At 45.8% G+C, this 10,000-nt stretch overlaps 1 protein-coding gene across 4 annotated transcripts in view; it reads left to right on the forward strand.

Annotated features, from left to right (window-relative positions):
• The window catches only part of LOC123486365 (ubiquitin-like modifier-activating enzyme 6), a 63,330-nt gene that overhangs the window by 28,896 nt on the left and 24,434 nt on the right, over window positions 1-10,000 (forward strand). For all 4 annotated transcript variants that reach the window (XM_045217678.1, XM_045217680.1, XM_045217681.1 and 1 more), the window contains exons 17-22: window positions 121-201; window positions 420-497; window positions 1,201-1,382; window positions 4,830-4,935; window positions 7,244-7,333; window positions 9,004-9,084. In XM_045217678.1, the coding sequence (XP_045073613.1) occupies window positions 121-201; window positions 420-497; window positions 1,201-1,382; window positions 4,830-4,935; window positions 7,244-7,333; window positions 9,004-9,084 (618 nt within the window). The remainder of the gene's footprint in view (window positions 1-120; window positions 202-419; window positions 498-1,200; window positions 1,383-4,829; window positions 4,936-7,243; window positions 7,334-9,003; window positions 9,085-10,000) is intronic.

The following is a 10,000-nucleotide window of genomic DNA, read 5'->3' on the forward strand; positions in this document are numbered from 1 at the left end:
GGGATGGTTTGAAGGGGATGATGGTGTAGTTGATGACAGTTTAGCTGAAGGAGGGATGGTTTGAAGGGGCTGATGGTGTAGTTGATGACAGTGTGGTGGGGGTGGTGTCTTCTTCTCCAGGTGGGCTGTGGAGCCATTGGCTGTGAGATGCTCAAGAACTTTGCCTTGCTGGGAGTGGGATTGACCAAGAGCTCAGGAGAGGTACGGATTGGTTGGTTGGTTGATTGATTGATGACCTGTTCTCATCTGTGGTCGCCACGTGTGCATGACAGACTGATTAGTTCATTGATTGGTTGATTAATTAGTCAATTAATTAATTATTAATTGTTTGGTTAATTAATCAATGTATTAGTTAATGTGTGTTTGATTAGTTGATTGATTGGTTTAATTGATTGATTGATTGATGACCTTGTCCTCAGGTGTGTGTGACGGATCCAGACCTGATAGAGAAGTCGAACCTCAACAGACAGTTCCTCTTCAGACCTCAGCACATACAGGTCAGACACACACACACACACACACACACACACACACACACACACACACACACACACAACATCACACAGTCCTCACTATATACAGGTCAGACACACACACACACAGTCCTCACTATATACAGGTCACACACACACACACACACACACACACAGTCCTCACTATATACAGGTCACACACACACACACACACACACACACACACACACACACACAGTCCTCACTATATACAGGTCACACACACACACACACACACACACAGTCCTCACTATATACAGGTCACACACACACACACACACAGTCCTCACTATATACAGGTCACACACACACACACACACAGTCCTCACTATATACAGGTCACACACAAACACAGACACTTAATCTTACCATCATTATCATCATTAATTGAAACACCATCACCATCCCTTATATCATTTTCTCCACATAATCTCTCTCCCCATCTCCCCCTCTCCCCCTCTCCCCCTCTCCCCATCTCCCCATCTCCCCATCTCCCCATCTCCCCATCTCCCCATCTCCCCATCTCCCCCTCTCCCTCTCCCCTCTCCCCCTCTCTCCCCTCTCCCCTCTCCCCCTCTCCCCCTCTCCCTCTCCCTCTCCCCTCTCCCCCTCTCCCCTCTCTCCCTCTCTCTCCTCTCGCCCTCTCGGCTCTCCCCCTCCCCCTCTCCCCCCTCTCTCCCTCCCCCAGAAGCCTAAGAGCACGACAGCAGCAGTAGCGACCATGGAGATCAACCCAGAGATGCAGGTAGACGCTCACCTCAACAAGGTGTGTCCTGCCACCGAGGGCGTCTACAACGACCTGTTCTACTCCCGCATACACCTGGTTGTCACGGCGCTGGACAACGTAGAGGCTCGCAGATACGTCGACAGGTGAGGGGGGGGGGGGGATATTACACTGTGGTGTCTGTACCAGGTTATGGTGGATATGATAGTGATGTGAATGGTTGTGTGGGGTCTGTACCAGGTTATGGTGGATATGATAGTGATGTGAATGGTTGTGTGGAGTCTGTACCAGGTTATGGTGGATATGATAGTGATGTGAATGGTTGTGTGGAGTCTGTACCAGGTTATGGTGGATATGATAGTGATGTGAATGGTTGTGGGGAGTCTGTACCAGGTTATGGTGGATATGATAGTGATGTGAATGGTTGTGTGGAGTCTGTACCAGGTTATGGTGGATATGATAGTGATGTGAATGGTTGTGTGGAGTCTGTACCAGGTTATGGTGGATATGATAGTGATGTGAATGGTTGTGGGGAGTCTGTACCAGGTTATGGTGGATATGATAGTGATGTGAATGGTTGTGTGGTGTCTGTACCAGGTTATGGTGGATATGATAGTGATGTGAATGGTTGTGTGGAGTCTGTACCAGGTTATGGTGGATATGATAGTGATGTGAATGGTTGTGGGGAGTCTGTACCAGGTTATGGTGGATATGATAGTGATGTGAATGGTTGTGTGGAGTCTGTACCAGGTTATGGTGGATATGATAGTGATGTGAATGGTTGTGGGGAGTCTGTACCAGGTTATGGTGGATATGATAGTGATGTGAATGGTTGTGTGGAGTCTGTACCAGGTTATGGTGGATATGATAGTGATGTGAATGGTTGTGTGGTGTCTGTACCAGGTTATGGTGGATATGATAGTGATGTGAATGGTTGTGTGGGGAGTCTGTACCAGGTTATGGTGGATATGATAGTGATGTGAATGGTTGTGGGGAGTCTGTACCAGGTTATGGTGGATGTGATAGTGATGTGAATGGTTGTGTGGAGTCTGTACCAGGTTATGGTGGATGTGATAGTGATGTGAATGGTTGTGTGGTGTCTGTACCAGGTTATGGTGGATATGATAGTGATGTGAATGGTTGTGGGGAGTCTGTACCAGGTTATGGTGGATATGATAGTGATGTGAATGGTTGTGGGGAGTCTGTATCAGGTTATGGTGGATATGATAGTGATGTGAATGGTTGTGTGGAGTCTGTACCAGGTTATGGTGGATATGATAGTGATGTGAATGGTTGTGGGGAGTCTGTATCAGGTTATGGTGGATATGATAGTGATGTGAATGGTTGTGGGGAGTCTGTACCAGGTTATGGTGGATATGATAGTGATGTGAATGGTTGTGGGGAGTCTGTACCAGGTTATGGTGGATATGATAGTGATGTGAATGGTTGTGGGGAGTCTGTATCAGGTTATGGTGGATATGATAGTGATGTGAATGGTTGTGGGGAGTCTGTATCAGGTTATGGTGGATATGATAGTGATGTGAATGGTTGTGGGGAGTCTGTACCAGGTTATGGTGGATATGATAGTGATGTGAATGGTTGTGGGGAGTCTGTACCAGGTTATGGTGGATATGATAGTGATGTGAATGGTTGTGGGGAGTCTTTACCAGGTTATGGTGGATATGATAGTGATGTGAATGGTTGTGTGGAGTCTGTACCAGGTTATGGTGGATATGATAGTGATGTGAATGGTTGTGTGGGGAGTCTGTACCAGGTTATGGTGGATATGATAGTGATGTGAATGGTTGTGGGGAGTCTGTACCAGGTTATGGTGGATGTGATAGTGATGTGAATGGTTGTGTGGAGTCTGTATCAGGTTATGGTGGATTTGATAGTGATGTGAATGGTTGTGTGGAGTCTGTACCAGGTTATGGTGGATATGATAGTGATGTGAATGGTTGTGGGGAGTCTGTATCAGGTTATGGTGGATATGATAGTGCTGTGAATGGTTGTGGGGAGTCTTTACCAGGTTATGGTGGATATGATAGTGATGTGAATGGTTGTGGGGAGTCTGTACCAGGTTATGGTGGATATGATAGTGATGTGAATGGTTGTGGGGAGTCTGTATCAGGTTATGGTGGATATGATAGTGATGTGAATGGTTGTGTGGAGTCTGTACCAGGTTATGGTGGATATGATAGTGATGTGAATGGTTGTGGGGAGTCTGTACCAGGTTATGGTGGATATGATAGTGATGTGAATGGTTGTGGGGAGTCTGTACCAGGTTATGGTGGATATGATAGTGATGTGAATGGTTGTGGGGGAGTCTGTACCAGGTTATGGTGGATATGATAGTGATGTGAATGGTTGTGTGGAGTCTGTACCAGGTTATGGTGGATATGATAGTGATGTGAATGGTTGTGGGGAGTCTGTATCAGGTTATGGTGGATATGATAGTGATGTGAATGGTTGTGGGGAGTCTGTACCAGGTTATGGTGGATGTGATAGTGATGTGAATGGTTGTGTGGAGTCTGTACCAGGTTATGGTGGATATGATAGTGATGTGAATGGTTGTGTGGTGTCTGTACCAGGTTATGGTGGATATGATAGTGATGTGAATGGTTGTGGGGTGTCTGTACCAGGTTATGGTGGATATGATAGTGATGTGAATGGTTGTGTGGAGTCTGTATCAGGTTATGGTGGATATGATAGTGATGTGAATGGTTGTGTGGTGTCTGTATCAGGTTATGGTGGATATGATAGTGATGTGAATGGTTGTGTGGTGTCTGTATCAGGTTATGGTGGATATGATAGTGATGTGAACGGTTGTGTGGAGTCTGTACCAGGTTATGGTGGATATGATAGTGATGTGAATGGTTGTGTGGAGTCTGTACCAGGTTATGGTGGATATGATAGTGATGTGAACGGTTGTGTGGAGTCTGTACCAGGTTATGGTGGATATGATAGTGATGTGAATGGTTGTGTGGAGTCTGTACCAGGTTATGGTGGATATGATAGTGATGTGAATGGTTGTGTGGAGTCTGTATCAGGTTATGGTGGATATGATAGTGATGTGAATGGTTGTGTGGGGTCTGTACCAGGTTATGGTGGATGTGATAGTGATGTGAATGGTTGTGGGGAGTCTGTATCAGGTTATGGTGGATATGATAGTGATGTGAACGGTTGTGTGGAGTCTGTACCAGGTTATGGTGGATATGATAGTGATGTGAATGGTTGTGTGGAGTCTGTACCAGGTTATGGTGGATATGATAGTGATGTGAACGGTTGTGTGGAGTCTGTATCAGGTTATGGTGGATATGATAGTGATGTGAATGGTTGTGTGGAGTCTGTACCAGGTTATGGTGGATTTGATAGTGATGTGAACGGTTGTGTGTCTGCAGAATGGTTGTGGTATGTTGTTGTAGTTGTTGCAGACTCGGTTGGCCAAAGTAACTGCACCTCGAGGATAAATAATGTTTTCCTTATTGAATTGAGCGGGGGGAGGGAGGGGATAAGCTGTGATTAATAATCAACACGTAGGCTGATTGATCATGTGTAATGTTTTGCCTCTCTCTGATTTGGTTAACCCACAGCCGCAGTGTATCCAATCAGAAGGCTCTCCTTGACTCTGGTACCATGGGAACCAAAGGACACACGGAGATCATCGTGCCCAACCTGACCGAGTCTTACAACAGCCATGTACGTGTACAAGTGTGTGTGTCAACGGTCGTACACCGCCATGTATTGCCAGAGGCCTGTGTCTCTGAATGTCCATATCGTTGTGTATTGCCAGAGGCCTGTGTCTCTGAATGTCCATATCGTTGTGTATTGCCAGAGGCCTGTGTTTCTGAATGTCCATATCGTTGTGTATTGCCAGAGGCCTGTGTCTCTGAATGTCCATATCGTTGTGTATTGCCAGAGGCCTGTGTCTCTGAATGTCCATATCGTTGTGTATTGCCAGAGGCCTGTGTCTCTGAATGTCCATATCGTTGTGTATTGCCAGAGGCCTGTGTCTCTGAATGTCCATATCGTTGTGTATTGCCAGAGGCCTGTGTCTCTGAATGTCCATATCGTTGTGTATTGCCAGAGGCCTGTGTCTCTGAATGTCCATATCGTTGTGTATTGCCAGAGGCCTGTGTCTCTGAATGTACATATCGTTGTGTATTGCCAGAGGCCTGTGTTTCTGAATGTCCATATCGTTGTGTATTGCCAGAGGCCTGTGTCTCTGAATGTCCATATCGTTGTGTATTGCCAGAGGGCCTGTGTTTCTGAATGTCCATATCGTTGTGTATTGCCAGAGGCCTGTGTCTCTGAATGTCCATATCGTTGTGTATTGCCAGAGGCCTGTGTCTCTGAATGTCCATATCGTTGTGTATTGCCAGAGGCCTGTGTCTCTGAATGTCCATATCGTTGTGTATTGCCAGAGGCCTGTGTCTCTGAATGTCCATATCGTTGTGTATTCCCAGAGGCCTGTGTCTCTGAATGTCCATATCGTTGTGTATTGCCAGAGGCCTGTGTCTCTGAATGTCCATATCGTTGTGTATTGCCAGAGGCCTGTGTCTCTGAATGTCCATATCGTTGTGTATCGCCAGAGGCCTGTGTCTCTGAATGTCCATATCGTTGTGTATTGCCAGAGGGCCTGTGTCTCTGAATGTCCATATCGTTGTGTATCGCCAGAGGCCTGTGTCTCTGAATGTCCATATCGTTGTGTATCGCCAGAGGCCTGTGTCTCTGAATGTCCATATCGTTGTGTATTGCCAGAGGGCCTGTGTTTCTGAATGTCCATATCGTTGTGTATTGCCAGAGGCCTGTGTCTCTGAATGTCCATATCGTTGTGTATTGCCAGAGGCCTGTGTCTCTGAATGTCCATATCGTTGTGTATTGCCAGAGGCCTGTGTCTCTGAATGTCCATATCGTTGTGTATTGCCGGAGGCCTGTGTCTCTGAATGTCCATATCGTTGTGTATTGCCAGAGGCCTGTGTCTCTGAATGTCCATATCGTTGTGTATTGCCAGAGGCCTGTGTCTCTGAATGTCCATATCGTTGTGTATTGCCAGAGGCCTGTGTCTCTGAATGTCCATATCGTTGTGTATCGCCAGAGGCCTGTGTCTCTGAATGTCCATATCGTTGTGTATCGCCAGAGGCCTGTGTCTCTGAATGTCCATATCGTTGTGTATTGCCAGAGGCCTGTGTCTCTGAATGTCCATATCGTTGTGTATTGCCAGAGGCCTGTGTCTCTGAATGTCCATATCGTTGTGTATTGCCAGAGGCCTGTGTCTCTGAATGTCCATATCGTTGTGTATTGCCAGAGGCCTGTGTCTCTGAATGTCCATATCGTTGTGTATTGCCAGAGGCCTGCTGTGTCTCTGAATGTCCATATCGTTGTGTCTCTGAATGTCCATATCGTTGTGTATTGCCGGAGGCCTGTGTCTCTGAATGTCCATATCGTTGTGTATTGCCAGAGGCCTGTGTCTCTGAATGTCCATATCGTTGTGTATTGCCAGAGGCCTGTGTCTCTGAATGTCCATATCGTTGTGTATTGCCAGAGGCCTGTGTCTCTGAATGTCCATATCGTTGTGTATCGCCAGAGGCCTGTGTCTCTGAATGTCCATATCGTTGTGTATTGCCAGAGGCCTGTGTCTCTGAATGTCCATATCGTTGTGTATTGCCAGAGGCCTGTGTCTCTGAATGTCCATATCGTTGTGTATTGCCAGAGGCCTGTGTCTCTGAATGTCCATATCGTTGTGTATTGCCAGAGGCCTGTGTCTCTGAGTGTCCATATCGTTGTGTATTGCCAGAGGCCTGTGTCTCTGAATGTCCATATCGTTGTGTATTGCCAGAGGCCTGTGTCTCTGAATGTCCATATCGTTGTGTATTGCCAGAGGCCTGTGTCTCTGAATGTCCATATCGTTGTGTATTGCCAGAGGCCTGTGTCTCTGAGTGTCCATATCGTTGTGTATTGCCAGAGGCCTGTGTCTCTGAATGTCCATATCGTTGTGTATTGACAGAGGGACCCACCAGAAGAGGAGATTCCGTTCTGCACCCTCAAGTCTTTCCCTGCCGTCATAGAACACACCATCCAATGGGCAAGGGACAAGGTGATAGAACTACTCTGATTGGTTATTATAGAACACACCATCCAATGGGCAAGGGACAAGGTGATATAACTACTCTGATTGGTTATTATAGAACACACCATCCAATGGGCAAGGGACAAGGTGATAGAACTACTCTGATTGGTTATTATAGAACACACCCATCCAATGGGCAAGGGACAAGGTGATATAACTACTCTGATTGGTTATTATAGAACACACCATCCAATGGGCAAGGGACAAGGTGATATAACTACTCTGATTGGTTATTATAGAACACACCATCCAATGGGCAAGGGACAAGGTGATCGAACTACTCTGATTGGTTATTATAGAACACACCATCCAATGGGCAAGGGACAAGGTGATAGAACTACTCTGATTGGTTATTATAGAACACACCATCCAATGGGCAAAGGGACAAGGTGATCGAACTACTCTGATTGGTTATTATAGAACACACACCATCCAATGGGCAAAGGGACAAGGTGATCGAACTACTCTGATTGGTTATTATAGAACACACCCATCCAATGGGCAAGGGACAAGGTGATCGAACTACTCTGATAGGTTATTATAGAACACACCCATCCAATGGGCAAGGGACAAGGTGATCGAACTACTCTGATTGGTTATTATAGAACACACCATCCAATGGGCAAAGGGACAAGGTGATCGAACTACTCTGATTGGTTATTATAGAACACACCCATCCAATGGGCAAAGGGACAAGGTGATCGAACGAGCTACAACTCTAGCTGACTGAATCTATCTAGAATGTTCCGTTCTAATATGGAGGGTTATAGAGTCTGTTGTTGAGGACAACACCTTGAACACAGATTCTACCCCCCCCAAGCCATAAGACTGCTGAACAGTTAATCAAGTGGCCACCAGGACTATTTACATTGTTTTTACACTGCTGCTACTCACTGTTTATTATCTATGCGTAGTCACTTTACCCCTACCTACATGTACAAATTACCTCGACTAACCTGTACCCCCCCGCACATTGACTCGGTACCGGTACCCCCTGTATATAGCCTCGTTGTTGTTATTCTGTGTTACTTTTTATTAAATGTTTTACTTTAGTTTATTTAGTAATTATTTTATTAACTCTATGACTTGAATTGCATTGTTGGTCTCTCTCTTCTCTCTCTCTCTCCCTTTCCGTCTTTCTCTCTCTCTCTGTGTCTCTCTGTCTCTGTCTCTCTCTCTCTCTCTCTCTCTCTCTCTCTCTCTCTCTCTCTCTCTCTCTCTCTGTGTCTCTCTGTCTCTTTCTCTCTTTCTCTCCTCTCTCTCTCTCTCTCTTTCTCTCTCTTTCTCTCTCTCTTTCTCTCTCTCTTTCTCTCTCTCTCTCCTCTCTCTCTCTCTCTCTCTCTCTTTCTCTCCTCTCTCTCTCTTTCTCTCCTCTCTCTCTCTTTCTCTCCTCTCTCTCTCCCTCTCTCTCCCTTTCCGTCTTTCTCTCTCTCTCTTTCTCTCCTCTCTCTCTCCTCGTCTCTCTCTCTCTCTCTGTCTGTCTGTCTGTCTGTCTCCCTCTTTCTCTCCTCTCCCTCTTTCTCTCCTCTCTCTCTTTCTCTCCTCTCTCTCTCTCTCTCTCTACCTCTCTCTCCTCTCTCTCTCTCTCTCTCTCTCTCTCTCTCTCTCTCTCTCTCCCTCTATCTCTCTGTCTGTAGTTTGAGAGTGCGTTTGCCCACAAGCCCACCATCTATAATATGTTCTGGCAGACCCACTCCTCAGCAGAAGCCGTGCTACAGGTAGGAACAGCTTCTACTCCGTGACTAGGGTTGCAAAGTTCCCGTAACTTTCCCTAAATGTCCAGGTGTTTTCCCAGAAATCCTGGTTGGAGGATTCAGGATTTCCTGCTGATTCCCTTCTGATTCCAGGACATTTCCAACCTGGATTTCTGGAAAACCCTACTCAGGACATATTCAATGCTATGGGACATTAACAGACAGTAAATTAACACTGAGGTAGGGGACATTAACAGACAGTACATTAACACTGAGGTAGGGGACATTAACAGACAGTACATTAACACTGAGGTATGGGACATTAACAGACAGTACATTAACACTGAGGTAGGGGACATTAACAGACAGTACATTAACACTGAGGTAGGGGACATTAACAGACAGTACATTAACACTGAGGTATGGGACATTAACAGACAGTACATTAACACTGAGGTATGGGACATTAACAGACAGTACATTAACACTGAGGTATGGGACATTAACAGACAGTACATTAACACTGAGGTATGGGACATTAACAGACAGTACATTAACACTGAGGTAGGGGACATTAACAGACAGTAAATTAACACTGAGGTAGGGGACATTAACAGACAGTACATTAACACTGAGGTAGGGGACATTAACAGACAGTACATTAACACTGAGGAATGGGACATTAACAGACAGTACATTAACACTGAGGTATGGGACATTAACAGACAGTACATTAACACTGAGGTAGGGGACATTAACAGACAGTACATTAACACTGAGGTACGGGACATTAACAGACAGTACATTAACACTGAGGTAGGGGACATTAACAGACAGTACATTAACACTGAGGTAGGGGACATTAACAGACAGTACATTAACACTGAGGTACGGGACATTAACAGACAGTACATTAACACTGAGGTAGGGGACATTAACA

The sequence above is a fragment of the Coregonus clupeaformis genome, unplaced genomic scaffold (genome assembly GCF_020615455.1).
Source record: "Coregonus clupeaformis isolate EN_2021a unplaced genomic scaffold, ASM2061545v1 scaf1176, whole genome shotgun sequence".
Lineage (NCBI taxonomy): Eukaryota > Metazoa > Chordata > Actinopteri > Salmoniformes > Salmonidae > Coregonus > Coregonus clupeaformis.